Genomic DNA, 26,894 nt, shown 5'->3' with positions numbered 1-26,894 from the left:
ATTAACCACTTATCAGATGTATCATTGGCACATATGTTCTCCAGTTCAGTGGGTTCCGTTTTCATTTTGTAGATAGTTTCTTTTGCTGTGCATAAGCTTTTTAGTTTTATGTAATCCCATTTCTTTATATTTTCCTTTGTTTCCCTTGCCTCAGGAGATATTTCAGCAAAAATAATGCCAACACTAGATGTCTCAGATTTTACTGCCTATATTTTCTTCTAGGATTTGTATGGTTTCATGGTTTCCATTTAAGTCTTTTATCCATTTTGAGTTTATTCTTGTGCATAGTTTAAGTTGGTGGTCTAGTTTCTTTTTTTTTTTGCATGTACCTGTCCAATTTTCCAACCACCGTTTATTGAAGAGACTATCTTTATTCCATTAAGCTCTTGCCTCCTTTGTCAAATATTAATTGACCATAAAGGTGTGGGTTTATTTCTGAGCTCTCTATTCTGTTCCATTAATGTATATGCCTGTTCTTGTGCCAGCAGGAGTCTGTTTTGATTACCATGGCCTTGTAGTATAGTTTGATATCAGGTATTGTGAATCTTAAACTTTGTTCTTTTTTCCCCTCATGATTGCTGAGGCTATTCTGGGTCTCTTTTGGTTCAATATAAATTTTTGGAATATTTGTTCTAGATATATGAAATATACCATTGGTGTTTTAATAAGAATGGTGTTGAATCTACAGATTGCTTTTGGTAGTATGGACATTTTAATGATGTTAATTCTTCCAATTCATGAACATGGTATATGCTTCCATTTCTTTGTATCTTCTTTAGTTTCTTTCTTTAGTCTCCTATATTTTTGTGAATACAGGTCATTTACCTTCTTGGTTAATTTATTCCTAGGGACCTTATGTTTTTGTTGTAACAGTAAATTTCTCTTTATGATAGTTCATTATTAATGTATAATAGTGCCACCTATTTCTGAACATTTATTTTGTATCTTGCTACTTTTCCGAATTGATTTATTAGATCTAGAATTTATTGTGTGGAGTCTTTAGGGTTTTCTATGTACAATATCATGCCATCTGTTAATAATGGCAGTTTTACTTTCTTTTTTTCCAATTTAGATGCCTTTGATTTCTTGTTCTTGTCTGATTGTTGTGACTAGAAATTCCAGTACTGTGTTGAATAAGAGTAGCGAAAGCCAATGTAACTATCTTGTTCCTGATCTTAGGGGAAACACATTTAGATTTGCCTGTTGAATAAGGTGTTGGCAGTAGGATTGGTGTATATGACCTTTATTATGTTGAGGTATGTTTTCTCCATTCCCACTTTGCTGAGAGTGTTTGTTATAAATGGGTGTTGAATTTCATTAAATGCTCTTTCTACATCTATTGATATGATCAGGTGACTTTTATCCTTCATTTAGTTTATGAGATGTATCATGTTTATTGATTTGAGAATATTGTATCAACTTTTCATCACAGGAATAAATCCTACTTGATCATGGTGTATGCTCTTTTTAATGTATTATTAGATCTGGTTTGCTAATATGTTGTTGAGGATTTTAGTCTTTATGTTCATCAAGGGTTATTTGCCTATAATTTTCTTTATTTGTAGTGTCCTTATCTGTGTAGTGTCCAAATCATAAAATCATCTGTTATGACTGTATTATTGTTAATCTCTCCCCCTTAATATTCCACAAGATTTACTTTACATATTTAGGTGCTGCTATGTTGGGTTCACATATGTTTACAAGTTATATCCTTTTATTGGATCAACCCCTTTTAGCATTATGTAGGGAACTTTTTGTCTTTTGTTATGGCCTTTGTTTTAAAGTCTCTTTTGTCTGACATAAGTAGTGCTACTCCAGCTTATTTAGTTCATTTGTTTTCATTTGCATGGAATATTTTTTCCATCCCTATACTTTCTATATGTGTTTATTTTTCATTCTGAGGTGAGTCTCTTGTAGACAGATATGTGGGTCATGTTTTCTTATCCATCCATCTACCCTATGTCTTTTGATTGGAGTATTTAATCCATTTACACTTAAGGTTATTATACATAGGTATTTATAGCAATTTTATTTTATTGTGTTTAATATTTTAAATTTATCTTTATTGTTGAAACTATTACAAATATCCCCCCTTTTATTCCCAATTGATCCCCTCCAACCTGCATCCACTCCCCACCCCCAGGCTTTCACCACACTATTGTCTGTGTCCATGGGTTATGTATATATGCATTTAAGTTCTTTGATTAATCTCCCCCCATCCACTCCCCCACCCCCGACATCCTACTGAGATTCATCAGTCTGTTCCATGCTTCTTTGTCTCTGGATCTGTATTGTTCCTCAGTCTGTTTTGTGTATTAGATTCCACATATGAGTGAGATCATGTAAAACTCAATCAGGAAGACTGAAATAACCTGAATAGGCTTATAACAACTGATGAAATCAAAGCAGTAATAAAAAAAACTCCCAGCAAACAAAAGCCCTGGTCCAGATGGCTTCATAGAGGAGCTTTCTAATTCTTTAAGTTGTAGGGTTAGATAGTTTACTAAAAATTTTTCTTGCATTTTGAGGTAGGCCTGCAGTAATATGTACTTCCCTCTTAGGACTGCTTTCACTGTGTCCCATAGATTTTTGAGTTGTTGTGTGTTCATTTTCATTTGTTTTCAGGAAGTTTTTTATTTCTTTCTTGATTTTATTGGTAACACATTCATTGTTTAACATGCTACTTAGCCTCCATGTGTTTGAATGTTTTTGAGTGTTTTTACTGTAGTTGATTTCTAATTTCATGCCATTGTGATCTGAGATGCTTGATACAATTTCAGTCTTCTTGAACTTGTAGAGACTTGTTTTGTGTCCTAACATGGTCTATATTTGAGAATGATCCATGTGCACTTGAGAGGAATGTATATTCTGTAGCTATGGGTAAAATGCTCTGTAAATATCAATTAAATCCATCTGATCTAGTGTGCCATTTAGAGTCAGTGTTTCTATGTTGACTTTTTGTCTGAAAGATCTATCCAGTGAAGTCAGTGGGGTGTTAAAAGTCCACAACTATGACTGTATTGCTGTTGATCTCTCCCTTAAGGTCCTTAAGGTTATTATTGATAGGTCCTTATTTGTGCCATTTTAATTATTTATGCCTATGTTTCTCTGTTTCTTCTTACAACAGTCCATTAACATGTCTTGCAATGCTTCTATTTCTACTTCTAATTATTACAGTCCCTTTAACATTTCCTGCAATGCTGATTTGGTGGTGATAAAATCCTTTAGCCCTTTTTTGTCTGAGAAGCTCTTCATTTCACCATCCATCTTGATTGATAGCCTTGCTGGATAGAGTAGTCTGGGTTTCAGATCCTTGTTTTGCACTACCTTGAATACTTCATGCCATTCTCTTCTGGCCTGTAGAGTTTCTGATGAGAAGGCAGATGACAGCCTATGGGATCTACTTTGTAGGTAACAGATGGCTTTCTCTTGCTGCCTTTAAGATTCTCTCTTTGTCTTGAATTTTTGCATTTTAATTATGTTGTGTCTGGGTGTGGGCCTCTTTGGGTTCTTCTTGCTTGGGACTTTCTGTGCCTCCTGAACTTGTGTGACTTTTTCTTTCACCAGGTTAGGGAAGTTTTCTGCCATTATTTCTTCAAACAAATTTTCTAACTCTGCTTACTTTAAACCTCCTCTGGCACACTTATGGTGTTAATATTGTTACATTTCATGTTGTCCCACAGCTCCCTTAAACTGTCCTCCTGTTTTTAAATTGATTTTTCTTTTAGGATCTCTGATTGAGTGATTTTTTTCTACCCTCTCTTCTAATTCACTGACCTGATCCTCAGCTTCCTCTAATCTACTGTTTATTCATTCCAATGTATTCTTTACATCTGCCCTGTCATTCTTTATTTCTGACTGGTCATTTTTCGTAGTTTCCATATCTTTTTCCATGCTGTTGAGCATCATTACGATCAGTATTCTGAACTCTGTATCTGAGAGATTGCTTATCTCCATTTTATTTAGCTCTTTTTCTGGAGACTTCTCTTATTCTTTCATGTGGGGCTTGTTTTTGTTCTCATTTTGGCTGCCTATTTGGGTTTATTTCTATGTATTAAGTAGACCTGCTAGGACTCTCATTCTTTTTGTAAGGTCTCTGGTGCACGCCTGTATCAGATGCTATTTATGACTGGCCTTGAGTACCCTGTTTGGAGCTATCATACTTCATGGCTTGAGGTCCCGTTTGTTGGTTCTGGGTGCATTTGGACAGGACCAAGATGTGCACCAAAGCCTCCTTTTGCAAGACCTTGGTCCAGAAGCAGATCAGGCCAAGACTCAAAGCACTCTGAGGTCTGCCTCTGCTTGCAGGCTAGTTAATCTGATTCTCTTAATGAGCCTCAGGCTGTAGAAACTCCTCTGGGTAGGGAGAGAGATTTTTCAGCAGGTTGGGGCAATTGCTTCTACCTCAGGCAAAAGCTGCTTTGACAGTAAATGTCTGACTGAGAAAGATGTTTCTGCAGTATTGGGAAATGACAGCACATGAATCCAGAGGGGTGCCCTCTGAGCTCTGTCTCCAGAGCCCCCAACCCTAGATTCTCTTCACACAGCTCCAGTCCACTCTACCCTCCCTCTGCTGGATCCCAAGATGAGTGGCTGCATATGAAACCTTGTGTGTTGACTGTTTAAGAGGGTCCCTGCATTTTCAGAAACCCTGGCAGACAGAAACCCTGCTGCTTTTCACAGATGCTTTCCCAGATGTTATGTGAGCACCTTTCTCAGTTCTGGTGCTCTTGGCTTGAAAGTCCAGCCTGGGGTTTAGGCCCTAGAGTCCTCAGTGGGAACCTCCCAGAGCTGAGATATCCCTCTGGATCTTCAGCTGCTGCCTGTGTGAGCCCAGCCATGCCTCTTGCACCCCCACACTTACTACTACACTCTATGGGGTCTGCACTTTTCCTCTGTGGTTATGAGGGTTCTCTCTACCTTGTCTTCAGTTGCAGTTGATCATTTAGGGTGTTTTTTCTATATTTTAGTTGTAACTCCAGTTTGGTCTGGGAAGAGTGTCAATGTAGTTTCCACTCAGTCTGCCTCCATCTTTAATCTCCGCATATTTATTGTTTATAACTATGTTCCTCTCTTTCTCTATTTCTTCTTTTTTAAAAAATATATCTTTATTGATTACGGAGAGAGAAAGGGAGAGGGAGAGAGAGTGTTGAAACATCAATAATGAGAGATTCATCATTGATTGGCTGCCTCCTGCACGCCCCCGACTGGGGATTGAGCCCTTAACCCAGGCATATGCCCTGACCAGGAATTGACCACTGAGCCATGCCCACCCAGGCGTATTTCTTCTTCTTCTTAAAGCAGGCCTTTAACATTTCTTGCAATACTGTTTGGTGGTAATGAACTGCTTCATTGTTGTGTTGTGTTTTTTTTTGGTATGAGAAGCTTTTTATTTCACTTTCAAATTTAAATGATAGCTTGGCTGGGTAGAGTAGTCTTGGTTGTAGGTTTTTCCTTTTCATTGCTTTGAATATTTCCTGCCAACCCCTATTGAGAAATCAGCTGAAAATCTTATGGGGACTCCCTTATAGCTAACTAACTGCCTTTTTTTTTTTTTTTGCTGCTTTTAACATTCTTTCCTGGTTTTTAACCTTTGCCATTTTAATGATGATATATTTTGATGTGGACCTCTTTGGTTTTATTTTGTTTGGGACTCTCTGTGCTTCCTGAACTTATGTGAGTTTTGCCTTTTACCAAGTTCAGGAGGTTTTCAGCCATTATTTTTTCAAACAGGTTCTCTGTCCCTTGATAACTCTCTTCCCCTTCTAGTACTACTATGATGTGGATATTGTTATGCTTGATGTTCTCCCTATGGTCCCTTAAACTTTTCTCCTTTTTTAAAGTTTTCTTTTCTTTTTATGGTTTGCTTGGGTGCTTACTGATATCTTGCCATCTAATTCACTGATTTGATCCTATGCTTCATCTAACCTGCTGTTGAAGCCTTCTAGTGTATTCTTTATTTCTGATATTGTATTCTTTTCTGTCTGGTTCTTTTTTATGGTTTCTGTGGCCTTTTTAATGCTTATTATTTCCTTAAATTTTCACTGAGATCTTCCATTCTTCCTCTAAGGTTCTTGTGCTCCTTTATAATCATTGTTTTAAACTCTGCATCTAATATTTTGTTCACTTCCTTTTCATTTAATTTTTGCAGGGGGAGGATTCCTCTTGTTCTTTCATTTTGGGCATATTTCTTTGTCTCCCCATTTTGTCTGCCTTTTGTGTTTGTCTCTGTATTTTGTAGATCTGCTCTTACTTCCGTGCTTGTTATGAGGTCTTTCTGATGTAGGTGCCTTGTTGGTCTCAGTGGCGTAATCTTTTACATCACCTGAGCTAGGTACTCCTGAAATGATACTTATGTGGTTTATTTGCCCTTTCTTATTGTAGTTTATCTTGAAAGCTATTGGCCTGTTCATGGGTAAAGCTAACCCTCAGGCTGGCTTACTATAAGGATAGACCTCATTCACTGTGTATAAGTTGCTGTTCAGGGGTTGCTTTCCAAGTCAGGGTTGTTCCCAGCGGGGTCTGGTGTCTGCCAGGTTCCCTCTTTGGCTGTGACAATGGTATGGCTAGTTGGGTTGAGCTTTGGTATGGTTTGAAGCCCACAAATGGTTGTGTTGATTTAGGGCCCCCTTTACCAGGGTTCCAGTGCAGGTCTTTGTCAGATGTTGTGTGTAGCCATACTATGGTTACTTGTCTGGTGCTACCATGCTATTAATTGTTTGTGTCTGCATCTACTATGCCTGGGTGTGTATGGGAGGGGTAGCCTCTACAAGATCAGCTTCCTGAAGCTCTGAGCTGGGGCAGATGAATAAAAGTCCAAGGCTTCCTGAGGTTGGTGTCTACCTGTCAGCTACTCTGCTTCCCCCAGCCTCTGCCTAGGTTGCCTGAGTTTCCTCCAGAGTCTTACAAAGAAATGCTGTAGAGTGACCCTTGCTTGGTGGCTCAGTTTATTGGAGCATCATCCCATTCACCAAAAGGTTGTGGATTCAGTTTCTTGTCAGGGCACATACATAGGTTTTGGGTTTGATCTCCAGTCGGGGCACTTATGGGAGGCAACCAACCAATGTTTCTCTTTCACATCAATGTTTCTCTCTCTCTCTCTCCCTTACTCTCTCTAAAAATTAATAAAAAAGAGGCTGAGGAGTGGGCCAAAGCTGGCAGCACCCTTCTCACAGAAATCAAAATTGGTAGGGTGGGGCAGCCGGGTAAGAAGGATGGGGCTAGTGGGACCCCTATTTGGGGGCAGCATTATCAGGCACTAAATGAGGAGATTGTGGCTTCTAATCCAGAGTCATACCCCTCGGTCTCTGCTAGTGTCTCCAACTCTAGCTCCCCTGGGAAGATCACATCACAGGTTCAGGTTGGGTGCATTAAGCTATCTCCAGTGCAGGAGCAAGCCTAGACAGCATAGGGCCACTGGAACTTTGCCAAACAAAATAGGAAAACCTGTTTGGGGTTGTACCAGCTGGGCCATGGGAGGAGGCAACCTGCACTCCTCCCCTTAGCTCTGTAGCCACACCTGATTGAGTCCTGGACTGGAGCCTCTGAGGTGGGAGCTGCCTTCCCCTATGAAACTTAGTCCAGCAGGACAGAGCCAGTGCAGCTTAGAGGAGCAGATCAAGGTAGTCCTTCGCTGGGGGTGGCACCTGCCCGCAGGATGGGAGTGACCTGAACGCCTACTCCTAGCTCCACAGCCGGGCCACCAAAAGACCCTGGAGGGTGCCTCCAAAGGAGTTGCACTGCAGGTCCCAGCTCTTAGCAGTGGACCCAGCTCTTTCCCCTGTGGAACTGAGTTCAGCAGGATGGGGTTTACAGGATTTGGGAATGCAGATTAAGGCAGCTCTCAGTTGAGGGTGGTGTGGGTCCACAGGAAGGGAACAAGCTGCATTCCTCCCCTTAGCTCTGCAGCCATGCCACCAGAAACACTGACAAGAGAGTCTTTTGTTGTGGTGGCACCTGCCTAACCTGCAGGATAGTGGAAAGTTTGGTCCTTGTTCCAAAGTCACATAGTTAAATGACCATCTGAGAGTCTGCTAACAGTTTCTCCAGAAAAAAAGTGCACCTCACATTCCTGTTGGGTACAGCCAGCAGTCCTTTCTGCCAGACTCTAGCTTGGCAGGGTGGTGTCACCAGTATTTGGAGGATGGGGTTAGTGCACTCCTTTAGCTGGTGCTGTAAGAATAGCAGTACCCAACCATAAAATATGGCTTCTGAGGATGATGTGGGATGTTGCCTCAGGACCAGGACTTCAGTGGCTTACCCTCCAGATCTCTTTCCAGAGCCATCCCACCTAGATCTTCTCTTTATGGCTTCCATATACCCTGAATCTCCTTCCCTCTACCAGAGCCCAGGTGAATGCCCAAGAGAGAGCTGTGTATTTGCCCTTTAGGAGAGCACCCATGGTTCTAGCAGACTCCCTCCTCTTTCCAGAAGACAGATTCCTCACTGATTTTTGCTGCCAGAGGATTTGCAGGCTTCTCTTCCTAGTCCTAGTTCTCTGGTTCGGGAGTCCTGGCATAGGATGGAGACCCCAAGCTCCTCAGAAATGACTTTCACAGCTGAGATATCCCTCTGACTTCTCAGCCGCTGCACATGCATGCAGGAGCTAGCCCTGTCCACATCTCTGCCCTTCTTACCAGTGTAGCTTCTTCTATAAATCCTTGGATATTATTCTCCTTTTCTGCTGACCTTCAGTTGGTCATTCAGGTTGATTGCTCCATAATTTAGCTGTAAATCTGGGTTGGCATTGGGAGGAGGTGTGTAGCTTCCAGCTACTCCACAGATATCTTGGATCCTCTTGAAGGTTCCTTTTGCTCCACAGCTTCTCCCACACAAGACTTCTTGATAATAGCCATTCTAACAGGTGGTATCTCATTATGAATTTGATTTGCATTTCCCTAATAGCTAGTGAAGTTGAGCATCTTTTCATACATCTTTTGCCATTTGTCTGTCTTCTTGGAAGAAGTGTCTCTTCAGGTCCTCTGCCCATTTCTTTGTTTTAATACATTTTTATTTTATTTTTATTGATTTTAGAGAGGGAGGGAGGGAGGGAGAGAGAGAGGGAGGGAGAGAGGGAGGCATCGATGTGAGAGAGGTACATCAACCCACAACCTAGGTATGTGCTCTGACCAGGAACCGAACCCACAGCCTTTTGGTGCAGGGAATGACGCTCCATCCAACTGAGCCACACTGGGGAGGGCCTCTGCTTATTTTTTTAAATTGAATTTATTGTTTGTTTGGTGTTGTCTGAAGTCTTTATATATATATATATTTGTATATTAACCCCTTGTCAAAGCAGTTGTTTGCAAGTATCATCTCCCATTTGGTTGGTTACCTTTTGGTTTCATTGTTGGTTTCTTTTGCTGTGCAGAAGCTTTTTCTCTTGATACAGTCCCATTCATTTATTTTTGCCTTTAATTCCCTTGTCTTTGGGGTCAAATTCATAAAATGTTTTCTGCAACTAAAGTCCATAGGTTCTGTATTTTCATCTATGTAATTTATTGTTTAACAATATTATATTTTAGGTCTGATTCATTTTGAGTTAAGTTTTTACATGGGGACAAACTGTTATCTACTTTCATTCTTTTGCATTTGGTTTTCTGATTTTCCTAGCACCATTTATTGAAGAGGCTTTATTTTCTCCATGTGTTTCTTTGACTCCTTTCTCAAAATTTATTTTCCTTCTCTGCTCTCAATTTTGTTCTGTTTGGTTTCTGTGTCTGTTTTTCTGCCAGTACCATGCTGTTTTTGTTTTTGGTGTTCTTTTTAATGTTGTTTTAGGGGCATAAAACAATGATTTACTGTACTGACCAATTTTTTTTTTTTTTTAAATCAGGGTAAATATGTAATACCTTTTTATACTGTTGACACTATTAGAGATGTCTCCCATTTTCCCTCCATCGCCTCCCTCCACACAGCCCCTGCCCCCGGCCTTCACCACATTGTTGTCTATGTCCATGGGCTATACCTAAATGCATATATGTTCTTTGTTTAATGTCTTCCAGTCCCCCCACCTCCACCCCCTCTCCATGCTGTTTTGATTATTATAGCTCTATAGCATAATCTGAAACCAGGTAGTGTGACACCTCCAGCTTCATTCTTTTTTGTCAGAATTGCTTTGACTATTCAGGATTTTTTGTCATTCCATACAAATCTGATTTTTTTGTTCTTTTTCTTTAAAAAATGACATTAGTATTTTGATGGGGATTGCATTAAATCTGTATATTGCTTTGGGTGACATGGCCATTTTAACTGTTGATTCTTCCAGTCCATGAACATGGAATATCTTTCCATTTCATTGTGTCTTTTTCAATCTCTTTTAATAATGCTTTGTAGATTTCAGTATAAAGGTCCTTCATATCTGTTAAGTTTATTCCTAGGTATTTTATTGTTTTGTTTGTAATTGCAAAAAGAATTATTTTTTTTATTTCTTTTTCTGAAATTTTGTTGTTAGTATATAGGAAAGCAATGGAGTTTTGTACATTGATTTCGTATTCTGCAACTTGAGTGTATATGTTTATTGTTTCTAATAGGTTTTTATGGAGCCTTTAAGGTTTTTTGTATACAGAATGATATTATATGCAAAAAATCACACTTTTACTTCTTTATTTCCAATTTGGATGTCTCTTTCTTTCTTTCTTTTGCCTGATTGCTCTGGCTAGGACTTCCAGAACTATGCTGAATAAGAATAGTGACAGCGGACATCCTTGTCTTGTTTCTGATTTTAGAGGAAAAACTTTCAGTTTTTCATCATTGAGTATGATATTAGCTGAGGGTTTGTCATACACTGCCATTATTTAAGTTGAGATACCTTCCTTCTATACCCATTTTGTTCAGTGTTTTAATCATAAATGGAGCCCGGCCGGGCGTGGCTCAGCGGTTGAGCGTTGACCTAGGATCCAGGCGATCAGGGTTCGATTCCTGGTCAGGGCACATGCCCAAGTTTCGGGCTCGATCAATGGCTCTCTCATCATTGATGTTTCTCTCTCTCTCTCCCTCTCCCTTCCTCTCTCTAAAATCAATAAAGATATATATATATTTTTAAAAAATCATAAATGGATGTTGTATCTTATCAACTGTTTTTTTTTCCTGCATCTATTGATAAGATGATATGTTTTTTACCCTTTTTTAATGTGGTTTATTACATTGATTGATTTGTGTATGTTGAACCATCCTTGTGCTTCTGCAATGAACCTCACTTGATTGTGATCTATCTTTTTTTAATATATTATTGTATTAGATTTGCTAGTATATTTTTTAGGGTTTTTAATATATCTATTTTTATTGATTTCAGGGAGAGGAAGGGAGAGGGAGAGAGAGACAAACATTAATGATGAGAGAGTTGTCATTGATTGGCTGCCTCCTGCACAACCCCAACTAGGGATCAAGCCCACAACCTGAGCATGTGCCCTGACCAGGAATCAAACCCTGATCTCCTGGATCCTAGGTTGATGCTCAACCGCTGAGCCATGCCCAGCTGGGCTATTTTTTAGGATTTTTGCGTCTGTCTTCATCAAAGATTATAGTCTATAGTTTTCTTTTTTTATGTTATCCTTGCCAGATTTTGCTATCAGGGCTATGTTGGCCTCATAAAATGTGTTAGGAAGTATTGCCTTTCCTTCAATTTTTTGGATGCCTTTCAGAAGAATAGGCATCAAATCTTTAAACATTTTGTAGAATTCACTAGTGAAGCCACCTGGTTTTAGACTTTGATATTTTGGGAGGTTTTAGATGGTTGTTTTAATTTTCTTATTTTGTTCGGTCTGTTTAGATTTTTCATGATTCAGTCTAGAAAGGGTATATATTTCTAGGAATTTAACCATTTCTTCAAGGTTATTACATTTGGTGGCTTATAGTCTTTCATAGTGTTCTAGTATGATTCTTTGTATTTCTGTGGTGCCTGAGATAATGACTCCTCTTTCATCTCTCATTTTGTTTATTTGAGTCTTTTCTCTTTTTTTCTTAAAAGTGAGTCTAGCCAAGGGTTTGTCAATTTTTTAATCTTTTTAAAGAATCAGCTCTTTGTTTCATTAATTTTTTTTGTATAGTGTTTTTGTTCTCCATTTCATTCAATTCTGCTCTAATTTTTATTATTTCCTTTCTCTTGCTGACTTTGGGTTTCTTTTGTTCTTTTTCTAGTTCTTTAAGATGTAATGTTAGGTTGTTTACTTGGGATTTCTCTTGTTTCTTGAAATAGGCCTGTAATGATATAAAATTCTTTCTTATTACTGTTTTTGCTGCATTCCTGATGTTTTTTATTTCATATTTTTATTCTCTTTTGTTTCTAGATATCATTTGATCTCACCTTTTACTTCTTCGTTGACCCATTTATTTTTTAGTAATATGCCATTTAGTCTTCACATATTTGTAAGTTTCTTCTTTTTTACAGTTTATTTAGAATTTCTTAGCATTGTGGTCAGAGAATATGCTTGGTATGATTTCAGTCTTCTTGAATTTGTTGAGGCTAATTTTGTGTCCCAACTTATGGTCTATCCTTAGTGCCCTATTGAGTGGAGAAGAATGTATAGTATGATGTTCTGGGATGAAAGGCTCTGTAAATGTAATTATGGCAATTTGGTCTAATGTATCATTTAAGGCATATAGTTCTTTATTGATTTTTCTGTTTGGATAACCTGCCTATAGTTGTCAATGAGGTATTTAGTTCCCCAACTATGTTTTTGTCAGTTTCTCCCTTTAGTTCTGTAAACAGGTTGCTGTATATATTTTGGTGATTCTTGATTGGGTGCATATATATCGAGAAATGTTATGTCTTCTTGATGTAGTGTTTGCTTTATCATTAAAAAGTATCCATCTTTGTCTCTTATTATCTTGAGATCTCTTTTGACAGGTGTCAGTAGGCTATACCTGCTTTTCTGTGGATGCTATTTGCTTGGAGAGTCATTTCCCACCCTTTCACTTTAAGTCTCTATTTGTCTTTGCAGCTAAGATGTGCCTCCTGAAGGCAACATATGGTTGTTGATGTTTTATCCAATTTGCTACTCTGTGCCTTTTTATTAGTGAGTTCAGTCCATTTACATTTAGTGTAATTATTGACTTATGAGGATTTTTTCTAAAGCCATTTTAGGTTTTTTAAAATATGTTTTTTATTGATTTTTAGAGAGAGAGAAAGGGAGAGGGATAGAGAGATAGGAACATTAATGAGAGAGGAGCATCATCGATAGGCTGAGCCTGCAACCTGAGCATGTGCTGTGATCAGGAATTGAATGTGACCTCCTGGTTCCTGGGCGGCCCCTAAACCACTGAGCCATGATGGCCATGCTATCTTTTGGTTTTTGGTAGCTCTGTGCCTCGGTTTGTGTGTGTGTGTGTTTCTGTATGTTGCCTTTTTGTTTGGTGGCATTCCGTACTTCTTTCTTCTGTTTCCTCTTTTTTAAGCTATGTATCTCAGTTTGTTTTTTTGTGTGTGGTTACATTAGGTTTATAAAAAAAAGTTTCAAGTATACAGTAGGTTTTATTTCTTTTGAAGGCATCTGATCTCCTTCTCCTTTTGCACATTCAGGTTTGACCCCTCCCCTTTTATGTTTCTGTTTCACAAATTATCCCTCTTTATTCTGTAAGATTTTTAGTCATCTTACTCATAGTGTTGTGACCTTTTGTTCTTTGTTTCTGGTAGAATTACCCCCTTGAGCATTTTTTTTTTCAGTGGAGGTCTTCTGGTGATAAATTCCCTCAGCTTCTGTATTTTTGGAAATGCCTTTTTTCCCCCTTCATATCTAAAGGATAACTTTACTGGATATATTATTCTTGGCTGATAGTTTCCCTTTTCAGCATTTTTAATATTTGTTTCCAGTGTCTTCTAGCTTGTAGAGTTTCTGCTGACAAGTCTGATGATAACCTAATGGGCTTGCCTTTATCGGTTAATTTCTTGTTTTCTCTGGTTTCATTAACAATTTTTTCTTTGTCATTAGTTTTTGACAGTTTTAATACAATATGCCTTGGAGGTCTTTTTGGATTGGGGTAATTAGGTGTTTTGTTTGCTTCTTGGATTTGATGATCTAGTTTTCCATAGGTTTAGGAATTTCTCTTTTTGATAAAATATATTTTTATTGACTTCAGAGAGAAAGGGAGAGGGAGAGAGAGATAGAAACATCAGCAAGAGTCATTGATCGGCAGCCTCCTGCATGCTCCCCACTGGCGATCGAGCCCACAACCCTGGCATATGCCCTGACTGGAATCAAACCTCAATCTCCTGCATCACAGGTCGATGCTCAACAGCTCAGCCATGCTAGCCAGGCAGTTTGGGAATTTCTTATTAACTCTTTGTTTGAATTGGCTCTCCATTCCCTTCTCCCTTTCTTCTTCTTCTGGTATGCTTATTCTTATATTGCTCTTTCTGATGGCATCAGATAGTTCTCCTAGAGTTCTTTCACTTTTTTTTGTGCTCAAGGCTCTCTCTTCTCTTGGCATCATTTCTAGATTTCTATCTTTGATATTACTTATCCTTTCCTTTATTTGGTTCACTGTATCTTCTGTGCTTGCTAGTTCATCTTTTTTATTGAGTTCTTCATCTCCAGAATTTGTTTCGTTTTTTGCTTTAAAGTTTCAGTCTCTTTGATAAAGTACCCATTTTGTTTGTTGATTTGTTTTCTGAGCTCATTAAACTGCCTATGTGTATTTTCTTGCATCTTGTTGAGTTTTTTCAGAAATGCAATCTTGAGTTCTTTGTACTTTATATCACATATTTCCATGTCTTTCAGTTTGCTTTCTGGAAATTGTTCATTTTTCTTTCCAAACTGTCTTGCTGCTTTGCTTATTCATAGTATTTGATGTATTCTTTCTCTGCCTAGGCATCTATGCTTAAGTGGCACTTCTCTAGTAAATTGATATGAAGTCTATATATTATTTTCCAGTAGGTGGCACTAATTCACGTTTTTTAGGTCTCTTGCACTTCTCTGGCTTTTCATACCTCCATGGGGTGGTGGAGAATGGGAGATGGGTACCTTCCCTGTGATCAGGTTGTCCCAGTCCCAGGGGACCAGCCCAGCAGGGGAATGCAATGGGCAGTGGTGTTCCAAACCCATGAAATCCCTGTGCTGTTTTTTGCAGTTAGACACTGCTGTCAGGATAACTGCAATGTGTATATGTGGGGGTGTTGTTCTGGGATAACCCACCCACCTTTTAAGTTGCTTTGCCCTTCTGGTAATGGCAACCTTAGACTCTTGCGGGGTCTCCCTTGCTCCCGTGATTCCAGGACCAGTCACAGAGTCCACCGTTTGCTCAGGGAAAAGGTGATTCTGCAGTACTAGTTCTTGAGTTTGCAGATAATGTGCTCTACAACCCAACCCCAAGGTCAAAGAGAGGCAAGCTCTAGGAGGTTGCATTGTGGCCATGCTCTGTGGTTTTGTTTCTCTGCCTGGAATGGCAACAGCCAGACAACCACAGCTGCATCTGTATGCTGTGTCCCTGCTTAGGTTTCTGGACTCAGCCACAGCTCATACTGCCCACTTCTGCAGGAATGTCCACTGAATTTCTTTGTTCCTCTCAGCTGAAGGTAGTGCCAGCCACAGCCCTTTCCAGGCTGAGCCCCACCATGAGCTCCCAGCTGTAACGCTGCATCTGTGGTTCAGCTCAGCATTTTTTTCTCTCTGATTTGCTCCCACTTCCCCACCTTTAAATGTTTTAGTGCATCATCTCTCAGGTGTATTTGTGTATTGAACAGCAAATCCTTTGTTAAATTATAGCTGTTGAAACTTAAAGGGGACAGACCAAAGTCATCACTCATGCTGCCATTTTTCAACATTTATTTTCTCTTGCTATTTTAATGTAAGAGTATAGTATATAATACATAAAGCATACAAAATATGTGATAATCAGCTGTTTATATTGTCGCTACGGTTTCCAATCAACAGTAGGCTGTTAGTAGTTGTTTTTGGGGATTCAAAAGTTAAACAGATTTTCAACTGTGTGAGAGATTGGTGCATTGTTCAAGGGTAAACTGTAAAGATTTATACCCTGGAATATCTAGAGAATAATCTCCAAATTTCTGAGCATAGCATTCTAAATCCTTCACAGTCAGGTTCCCAACTACTACTATTTCATTTTCCTTTACTCCATATAGCTCACTCCCTGCCATGCTGAAATTCTTATCATTATCTAAATGAACAAAGCCTCTCAAAATGCCCAACCCCCTGCATATTCTGCTTAAAGTGAAATATGCTCATTCCATTGCACCTGGAAAATATTTACTAATAACTCAAGAGTCAGTTCAGTTGTCATTAGTGAAATCTTTTTAAACTGCCTCAGACAGCTAGCTGCCGTGTGTTTTGTAGTTTTCATTTATAGCTATCATCATATGGTAATTGGCAATTTAGCTGTTAATGTGTCTTTATTTTTTCTCCAAAATGCCTGGTAAATAGTACCTGGTTTAATATATGAGTGGATGAATAAGTGAATGTTTAAATTAACACATAACCAGAAAGTCATTCTCTTACAGTATAGTAGAAAATAATGTGAGGTACAATTCAATCATCCTTATCCTCTGGTTTTGACTCTCACCTGTATGGCACGTTTACACACATAGACTTTTGTGCATTTATAACATTTTGTACTCTGTCATGCAAGACATTTTTGTGACGCTTATTTAAAGTATATTTTCTTTGTATTTATGTCTTGTTTCCAAAGGCAGTTCCTTAATGCTGGAAAGCATGTCCTTGTGGAATACCCTATGACACTGTCTTGGGCAGCAGCCCAGGACCTGTGGGAACTGGCCGAGCAGAAAGGTGATGTATGTTCTGTCTGTCTAGAACACAGTCCCTCTTACTAAGAGTTACTGTCACTAAGAATTCTGTGGTGCCCTTACTCTTTTAAAGTTTAACCCCATATCAGGTATATTACTGGTACAAAGGGCTCCCAAAACTTTACCTCCCTCAACACTGTAGGCACATTTAATGGTATATGTGGAGGGCCAACAGGGAGGAGGGATGGGTGGGAATTTGCAAACTTTTTTCCAAGACTTGTCAGCTTCTTTTACTCTAACTAAAATATGAATTAGTTTCCACCTGTGGTATATCATGATATTGTTTTAGTTTTATTCATGTGGTATTTATATTGCTAATGAAAAAATGCCCAGATCAGAATAATTAATTGTTTTATATCCATGCTTTTTGTTGTTTCTTAAGAGGAACACCATTTATAATATTTATTATATGCCATAAACTTGAGAACTCTGATAAGGACTTCATATATTATTTTGCTTAATTCTCCTAGAAATACTCAGATAAGTATTTTCCCTAGCTTATGTATAGGAATTCAAGGCTCAGAGATGTTAAATAATTTGTGCCAGGACACAAAGCTAGTAACATGACTACTAAATGGGAGATGGAGATTTGAATTCAATTCTTATGGACCCTGAAGTTCACATTTGTTCTTCTGAATCATCCTTCTCTCCAGAGATTTTTATGTTTTTATAGTAACTGGACAAGTACCTTTATGGAGACAAACAGAGTTAACTAGAATGTTTAAGGATGAAAGGAGCTAGTTAAATTAAGTTTAAATCACAGACTCTCCTTCTTTCAACATTTACTATTAAAAATATGTGAAAAAAGTGTGGTGAACAGTTACAATGAAAATCACCAAAGAAAATACCTTGTTTTCATCACCAGTGTAGACTGGTCATACTTTATTGAAACTCTTTCCAAAAAAATTTTTTTTATTGATTTTAGAGAGGAAAGGGGAGGAAAAGAGAGAGAAACATTGATGAGAGAGAAACATTGATTGGCTGCCTCCTGCACCCCCCCCCCCCCCCGCACTGGGGTTTAAGCCCAAAACCCGGGCATGTGCCCTGACCAGAAATGGAACCTGTGATTTCTCTGTGCATGGGACTTTTTCAACCAACCAAGCCACACCAGCCAGAGCTGTTGAAACTCTTGATTTCTTTCTTTAGCTGTGGGCTGTGCTTCTAGAGGACAGAGCCCATCTTTTCCCTCTGTAGTCTCAGCAAGTAAACTTAAACACTGCCTAGAACTTACTAGGCATTCAGTATATGTTTGTTGAGTGAACAAATGGGTGAATGACTATTGAAGTGATTGGGAAGTTTTGAGTTCATCACCTTTGTGTAGTGTTTCTCATGGCACAGATGTCCATGGATGAAGTATAAGATTCCAAAACATGTCTCACAGACCTCTTGACAATTTCAAAAGAATAAAATTGTCCCTTTGCAATGAAGAGCTCTGCTGTTACCATCCTAACCAAATTTCTGCTAATATGGATCATTCTGGCATTACAAGCCATCTGGTGTGATGTACACAGCATCAACCATATACTTAATATTTAAATAAAACTTTCAGTTCACAGGAAACAGTGATAAAGGTGATGCCAAATAAGAAAATGAAAGACACTAGAATGTGGAATACTCTACAAGATAACAGGCTAATTTTTTTTCAGGAAGATAATGTCCTGCATGTAGTAAGTTTCTTCCAAAGAGTACAAGATGGAAAGGGGGGGGGGGGGTGGAGAAGGAATAACTGTACATGAGAGAAGACAGACAGAAACTACCTAAGCTAAGTGTTCATGATATAGTGATATGTTAACAGCATGTACCCTTGATATGATTTTATGAGAATGGCTCATTACCCTTTTTCCAAAACATGTAATCCCAGTCTAATTATGAGGAAAACATCAGAAAAATCCCAGTTGAGGGTCATTCTATAAAATACCTGACCAGTACTCTTCAGAAATGTCAAGGCCATTATAAACAAGGAAAGCTAGATAAACATTACAACTCGAGAGGAAACTAAGTTAGGAAACATGAGTAAATGTAGTGTGGTATCCTGAAACAGAAAAAGCACGTTTGGTAAAAACTAAGGAAATTTAAATAAAATATAGACATTAGTTAATTTTTTTAATGAGGAAGAGAGACACAAAATATTAAAGATCAGTGTTATATTAGAACCTTGATATTAGCTCCTTCAGCAAACAGAATCTGGGTAGATATGTACAGATCACAAATGGCTTTAAAAAAGAAAACAAAAGTTCCTAAAAATGAAAATAACCTTTCATCTCAAAGCTAGTATTCATAAGTCCTACTAGAATATTTATTAAGCAGATTTTACATGATAGTGAACTTCATGTATGAGCTGTTGTGCACGATGATAGCGATAACAATAAGATGACCCTTGTCCTTGAGGACAGCTAGCAGTATTAACTTACCTGCTGAAAGTAAATTGTAAAAGTAACTATAGCATTTATGTTGTAGTCTAGCAATGGGGCATACCTAAATGTATCATTTTAGATGGCAAAAGTTCCAGAAAATTTGGGAGTGGTTTCAGCAAGGTGATAGAACAAGAAGCCTCAGGACCTCATTCACACATGGAAACACTGACTTAAGAATACATAGACCAAAATGCCTTGGTAAAAACTGTAAAAATCAGTTCAGTGGTTGAAGTACCCCAAGCAAGCACAAAGCCAAGAAGAACTACATTGAAGCATGTAAGAAAGTTCATTGCATTTGCTTGTTATAGCCCTTCTCATCCCAGGCACAACAGTTTGATTAGTAGAAAACTCCAAACTTTTTACTTTTCCCCTGGGAAGAAAGAGAAGAGTGGGACGTGTATATAATGTTCTGGATTTTCAGGGTACTGCTTGAGGGTTTCTGTCTCTCCTGACTCAGAGTGCTGCAGGAAATGGTAGTATACATTGGCAGGGTGTTTTTGTTGTTGTTGAATTTATTGGGGTGACACTGGTTAGTAAAATTATGTTTCAGATGCATAGTTCTTGCCCTAGGAGATATATCCAAAATAATATTGCTATGAGAAATGTCTGAGATTTACTGTCAATGTTTTCTCCTAGCATTTTTATGGTTTCAAGTCTAACATTTAAGTCTTTCATCCATTTTGAGTTTATTCTTGTGTATGGTGTAAGAAGTTGGTCTAGTTTAATTTTTTTGTACATACCTGTCCAATTTTCTCATCAACATTTATACTTGAATGCTAGGCTGGGGGCTGTTCAGAAGGAGAGCATCAGAGAGACTGCATTACTACAGATAGACATCAGGGGGAGCAAGAGATTACAGGCTCTTGAAAACAGGGGTAAACCTGTTTAATTTAGAAATTACATATATAAGCCCAAAGATGATACATTCCCAGGAAAGTTTTAGTAGACCCTCCCAGAATTTTTGGCCTGGCTGAGTGGTGAAAATCTTTTCCTTTACAAAACTAGTCTGTAAGGACTGGGAAATGTGGCTGTTTTTTCCAATATTTGAAACTCAGCAAATGATCACAAGGAAAACAAACAGGAAAACAGCGCAAAGGAACAATATAAATTTTCTGAAACTGACCCTAAAGAAACGCAGATGTATGAATTAAAAATATCTCTGAGGAAATAGGGAAGATGGCGGCCCTGTGAGAAGCAGCAGTGCCCCAACTCCCAGCCATGGACTTGATTTCCTCCTAAAATCCTATGTAACCAGCTTGAAAAAAACAGAGAAACATACCTGAGTGGACAAAATGTGAGTGGGGAGCACCGAACAGACACCACGGAGTCCGGTAAGAGAGGGGGGCCGTAGGAAGGGGGAGTCCCCCTGAAGCCTGTGCTGGGCTCCGAGCCTGGAGGCTTGGAGGCTGCAAAGCTCCTGCCCCTCGGGAGTGCTGACGGCAACCAAAAGCAGGGAACCCACACCCGGGGCGACGAGAGGGGAAGGAGCGCCCCGCGCACAGGGCAGAGGGGCCCAGGGGAGCGGTGAGTCCCGGAGGGCATGGCGCCTTCCTAGAAAACAAAGCCTCTAGGGGCGGCTGTGACCCGCGTCTGGTGGTCGGGGTGCTGACCATAGGGAAGGCTGTCCCAAGGCCTGTGGCACCCAAGTGGTGAGGGACCAGAGGACTGCACTGAGCACCCACACATGGCACCCTATGCCTCCCTGTGGGGCACTGTGTTGAGCCCCAGAAAGCGCTGAATTTGCGTAGCGTGGGGGAGGGGAAGAGCCCTCCTGCCCTGAGCTCCCGGTGCCAGGAGGCTGGGTTCTGCGACCAGCCCTGAGCGTGTCCTCCCACCCTGAACTCCCGGTGCTGAGAGGCTGGGATATTTGACCAGCCCTGAGGGGCCCCATGATGGTGTATGAAGCCCCTCCAGCTTTGCTCAGACCAGCGGTGTGGAGAGCTGCATGGAGCTGACTTTGGGTCCCCTCCTGCTGGGTGCCTTGGAACAAGGGCGGCGGGACCTTGCAGGGCGGACTCTCTGCCTGTGTGTTGCTTTGTTTGTTTGCGAGTTTGTGGAACTGGTTCCCACCTTCCCGGCGTGCACTGCAGGGACAGACGAGCGGAGGCTGCCGTTGGGGTCTGCTCATTAGACGGTCTGAGGGGCGGGCTTGGTGTGACCAGCCAACCAGAGCTGAGCAGGGAGGGGTGGAGCCCGCCAGCCTCTCCTGCAGCCAGGAGCGCACCCCCAACAGGAAAGGGGCGGTTCCCGCTCACTGAAGCCCCAGACACACCCGCAGGGCACAGTCCTGAGGGGGAAGGGAGAGCAGCTCACAGGCGGACTTTGCAAGAATAAGACTCTCGGGCACTGTTGTTTGGGAACTGGAGGAAACGCTGAAAACCCCTGCTGGGGGCTGGGCAGGCAAAGGGCCCACCAGAATGTGTTCTTAATCGAACCCACTGAACCCAGGCTGCTGAAATGGCCCATACAGAAAAGGCAACAGGCTGAAATCAATCTGAAACTGCAGCAGGACAGAGCCTGGGGAACTAGAATCAGAGGACAGGGTAGGGACTGAGGAGCTGGCAGTGGAGCAGAGACTAACTCCCGCAGAGTGAGCGCCTGACAGCGACACTTCTAAGGGGAGTGATACCCTGAGCTACACTAGCCACCCTGCCCCCTTAAGACTCTACAGAAGACTCTGGAGCAAGACCAGGAAACTACAAGGTTGCAAAATAGCTGACAAGAGGAGGTGGCCCACGGAGAGCCTCAGATCAACCATCTACCTAGGGACACCAGAGCCAAACATAGACGGCTCCTCACATTGGGGTGATACACAAGTACCTCACAGGAGAACTGAAATCACAAAAAACAGTGACCCTCAGACAACAGAAGTTGCCCAGAAGAAACTCACCTGATTGACTTCCTTTTGTTCTGTTTTTTTGTTTTGTTTGGTTTTGGGTGTTTTGGTTTTTGGGGTTTTTTGGTTTGTTTTTTTGTTTATGGGTTTGTTTATTTTTTTCTCTTTTTTCCTTAGGAAGAAGGGTAAGGGGAGAAAATTTGTTTTTTCTTTTTTAAATTTTATAATAATTTTTTTTTAATTTTTTTTTAAACATTTTTTTATCTAAATTTTTTTTCTTCTCTTTTTTATGAAAGAATTTTGTCTTGCTTAGCTTGTTTTTGTTTTTGTTTTGGTTATTTGCTTTGTTTTGTTTTATCCTTGCTTCTAATATCAAGACTTTCTTGATATCCCTGCATAACGACTGGGACTTTACCATTATAACCAAGTTTACTGCTTTCCTCTGTAGCTTCCCGTAATTCTCTTACCAGACTCCCTGCCTGCCTGGGCTTTATCTCTCTCTCTCCTCAATCCATTGGCATAACTTTTTTTTTTCTTTTTCTTCTTTCTTTTTCTACTTTTCTTTCATTCTTTCATTATGCTCCCTTCTGTCTTCCTGTCCGATTGTTAGTTTCTCTTATTCTCTTTCTTGTATTTTTGTTTTCTCATTTTCAACTATTATCCTATTCCTGTTCTCTCCCTTAATTTTTTTCTGGCCCTTCTTTCAGAATCTTTCTCTGCTTCTGTTATCTCCCAGTAGCTTCTCCATTTTTTACATGTTAGTTTATTAATATTTTCTAAATTTTCACCAGTATTAACAATATACATCTCTCTCTCTCAAAGCGTTACTTTTCTTTCTCTCTTCCTCTATTTTAAGCATTCCTTTGTGAACGCATGTGTGTGTTTGTTCTCCTTTCACTCTCCCAGTTCTATTTTCACATGGGTTGTTTTCATTGTGACTGTCAAGATATTTTGTAAGATATCTCTTGTTTCCTGGAATTTTAGTTGTGTATTGTCCTGCCTTGCCAGCACCCATACAACAGCTTACACATTGAGGTTGGGGCTGAGACACAGCCAACCTGAGAGGAGGGTCCTCCCAAGGATTGATCTACAACAATGTAGACCCAACCACAACAGGAGAACATGAAGAAACCAAAAGAGCACCCACAAGAGGGACACACTTAGAGCAAAGAGCTCAGAGGAGTAAGAAAAACACACCTCTGGGCTCCACTGGACCCACAAGACAAAATCCCATCCCACAAGACTGGGAGACAGCAAATATATCTAATATATAGATACAAGCACTAAGACATACCAATATGGGGAGACAAAGAAACAACCCCCAAATTAAAGACAAGAAAACATCGCCAGAAAAAGATGTTGAGATGGAGTTAAGCAAGATATCAGATATGGAGTTCAGAGTATGGATGATGAAGATGTTCAAGGAACTTAAGAAGACTCTAGATGATAAGATCGAGAACCTTAGTGAAAACATGAAAAAACAGATACATACCATAAATAAAACTCAGACAGAGATAAAGAATGCTGTATCTGATATCAAGAATGCACTGGAAGGAATCAAAAGCAGGTTCAATGAAGCAGAGGATAGAATAAGTCACTTAAAAGACAAGATAGAAAAAATCACAGTCAGAGCAGCAAAAAGAAAAAACACTTAAAAAGCATGAGAACAGTCTAAGGGAGCTTTGGGAAAACATGAAGTGAAACAACATTTGCATTATAAAAGTGCCAGAGGGGGAGGAAAGAGAGTAAGGGATCGAGAACTTGGTGGAGGAAATAATGATAGAAAACTTCCCTAGGCTGGCGAAGGAGAAAGCCACACAAGCTCAGGAAGCTCAGAGGGTTCCAATCAAGAGGGACCCAAAGAGACCCACTCCAAGATACATCATGATTAAAATGGCAAATGTCAAGGACAAAGAGAAAATATTAAGGGCTCCAAGAGAGAGACAAGCAGTGACCTACAAGGGAACCCCCATAAGGCTGACAGCGGATTTCTCAACAGAGACTCTTCAGGCCAGAAGGGAGTGGCATGAAGTTCTGCAAGTAATGAAAAGCAAGAACATGGAACCAAGATTGCTTTATCCAGCAAGGCTATCATTTAAATTTGAAGGGGAGATAAAAAGCATCGCAGACAAAAAAAGGCTAAAGGAGTTCAGTAGCACCAAACCACCATTGCAAGAAATGCTAAAAGGACTTCTTTAAGAAAAAGAAGGAATAGTGAGAGAAAAGTACATCAGCATAAAGGGGAAAAATGGCATTAAGTAAGTTGATATCAATAGTAACCTTAAATGTAAATGGAATAAATGGTCCAATCAAAAGACAAAGGGGAGCTGAATGGATAAGAAAACAGGACCCAAATATATGCTGTCTACAAGAGACCCACCTGAGAGCAAAAGACTCACACAGGCTAAAAGTGAAGGGATGGAGTAAAATATTCCATGTAAATGGAAAGGAAAAGAAAGCTGGAGTAGCAATTCTTATTTCTGACAAAACAGACTTCAAAATAAAGACCATAATGAGAGACAAAGGTGGTCACTACATATTACTAAAGGGATCAATCCAACAGGAGGAAATAACCCATATGAACATTTATGCACCCAATACAGGAGCACCTAAATATATAAAAAATGTCTTGGGGGACTTCAAAGGGGAGGTTGACAGCAACACAGTCATAGTGGGGACTTTAACATCCCACTGTCAGCATTGGACAGATCAAGGCAAAAAATCAACAGGAAACACAGACCTTAAATGAATCACTAGTCCTAATGGATTTAGTTGACATTTATAGAACATTTCACTCCAAAGCAGCAGAATACACATTCTTCTCAAGTGCACATGGCACATTCACAAAAATAGACCACATGTTAGGGCACAGGGCAAATCTCTACAAATATAAGAAGATTGACATCATATCAAGCATCTCGGATCACAATGCCATGAAACTAGAAATCAACCACTATAAAAAAACTCAAAAATATTCAAACACATGGAGGCTAAATAGCATGTTATTAAACAATGAATGGGTTACCAAGGAGATCAAGAAAGAATCACTTCATGGAAAGCAACAAAAATGAACAGACAACAACCCAAAACCTATGGGACACGGCGAAAGCAGCCCTGAGAGGAAAATTCATAGCATTACAGGCCTATCAAGAAACAAGAAAAAGATCTAATGAACCATCTAACACAACAACTAAAAGAAGTAGAATGAGAACAGCAAGAAAAGACCCAAGGAAGAAGAAGGAAGGAAATAATAAAAATCAGAGCAGAGATTAAGGACATAGAGACTAAAGAAACAATACAAAAAATCAGTGAAACCAAGAGCTGGTTCTTTGAAAAGGTAAATAAGATTGATGCACCTTTAGCCAGACTCACTAAGAAACAAAGAGTGAGGACCCAAATAAATAAAATCAGAAATGAAAGAGGTGATATAACAACTGACTCAAGAGAAATACAAAGGATTGTAAGAAAATATTATGAGCAACTATATGCCAACAAATTAGACAACATAGGGGAAATGGACAAATTCCTAGAAGCGTACAACCTTCCAAAGCTGAATCAAGAAGAGGCAGAAAACCTGAATAGGCCGATAACAACTAATGAAATTGAAGCAGTAATCAAAAAACTCCCAGCAAACAAAAGTCCTGGACCTGATGGATTTACAGGTGAGTTTTACCAAACATTCAAAGTAGAATTAACACCTATTCTATTCAAACTATTCCAGAAAATTGAAGAGGAGGGAAAACTCCCAAACTCTTTTTATGAGGCCAGCATCACCCTAATCCCAAAAGCAGATAAAGATACTACAAAGAAAGGAAATTACAGGCCAATATCCCTGATGAACATAAATGTTAAAATCCTCACTAAAATACTAGCAAACCAGATTCAGCAATACATTAAAAAGATCATACATCATGACCAAGTGGGATTTATTCCAGGGATGCAATGCTGGTACATCCGCAAATCAATGTGTGATACATAAACAAAATGAAGGACAAAAATCATATGATCATATCAATAGATGCAGAAAAAGCATTCGACAAAATCCAGCACCGATTTCTGATCAAAACTGTCAACAAAGTGGGAATAGAGGGATCATACCTCAACATAATAAAGGACATATACGAGAGACATACAGCCAACATCATACTCAATGGGCAAAAACTAAAACCATTTCCATTAAAAACCGGAACAAGACAGGGATGTCCACTTTCACCACTCTTATTCAACATAGTACTGGAAGTCCTCGCCATAGCCATCAGACAGGAAGAAAACATAAAAGGTATCCAAATTGGAAAGGAGGAAGTAAAACTGTCATTATTTGCAGATGACATATTGTACATAGAAAACCCTAAAGACTCCATCAAAGTACTACTACATTTGATAAACGAATTTGGCAAGGTAGCTGGATACACCATCAACATCCAGAAATCAATGGCATTCTTATACACCAAAAATGAACTTTCAGAGAGAAAAGGTGAAAAAGCAATACCATTTACCACTGCAACTAAAAAAATAATATACCTAGGAATAAACTTAACCAAGGATGTTAAAGACCTGTACTCAAAAAACTACGTGACACTGAAAAAAGAAATAGAGGAAGATTTAAACAAGTAGAAGAATATACCATGCTCATGGATTGGAAGAATTAATATCATTTAAATGTCTATACTACCCAAAGCAATTTATAAATTTAATGCAATTCCTATGAAAATACCAACAGCATATGCCACAGACCTAGAACAAACATTTTGAAAATTTATATGGAACCAAAAAAGACACTGAATAGCTGCATCCATCTTGAGAAAAAAGAACAGAGTGGGAGGGATCACATTACCAGACTTCAAACTATATTACAAAGCAACTGTAATCAAAACGGCCTGGTATTGGT

At 39.4% G+C, this 26,894-nt stretch overlaps 1 protein-coding gene across 2 annotated transcripts in view; it reads left to right on the top strand.

Annotated features, from left to right (window-relative positions):
• BLVRA (biliverdin reductase A) overlaps window positions 1-26,894 on the top strand; it is a 128,171-nt gene that overhangs the window by 38,218 nt on the left and 63,059 nt on the right. For both annotated transcript variants that reach the window (XM_016212518.2, XM_016212517.2), the window contains exon 5: window positions 16,642-16,739. In XM_016212518.2, the coding sequence (XP_016068004.2) occupies window positions 16,642-16,739 (98 nt within the window). The remainder of the gene's footprint in view (window positions 1-16,641; window positions 16,740-26,894) is intronic.

Source organism: Miniopterus natalensis, chromosome 10 (genome assembly GCF_054644295.1).
Source record: "Miniopterus natalensis isolate mMinNat1 chromosome 10, mMinNat1.hap1, whole genome shotgun sequence".
Taxonomy (NCBI): Eukaryota; Metazoa; Chordata; class Mammalia; order Chiroptera; family Miniopteridae; genus Miniopterus; species Miniopterus natalensis.
This window is presented reverse-complemented; position numbering and strand designations above follow the sequence as displayed.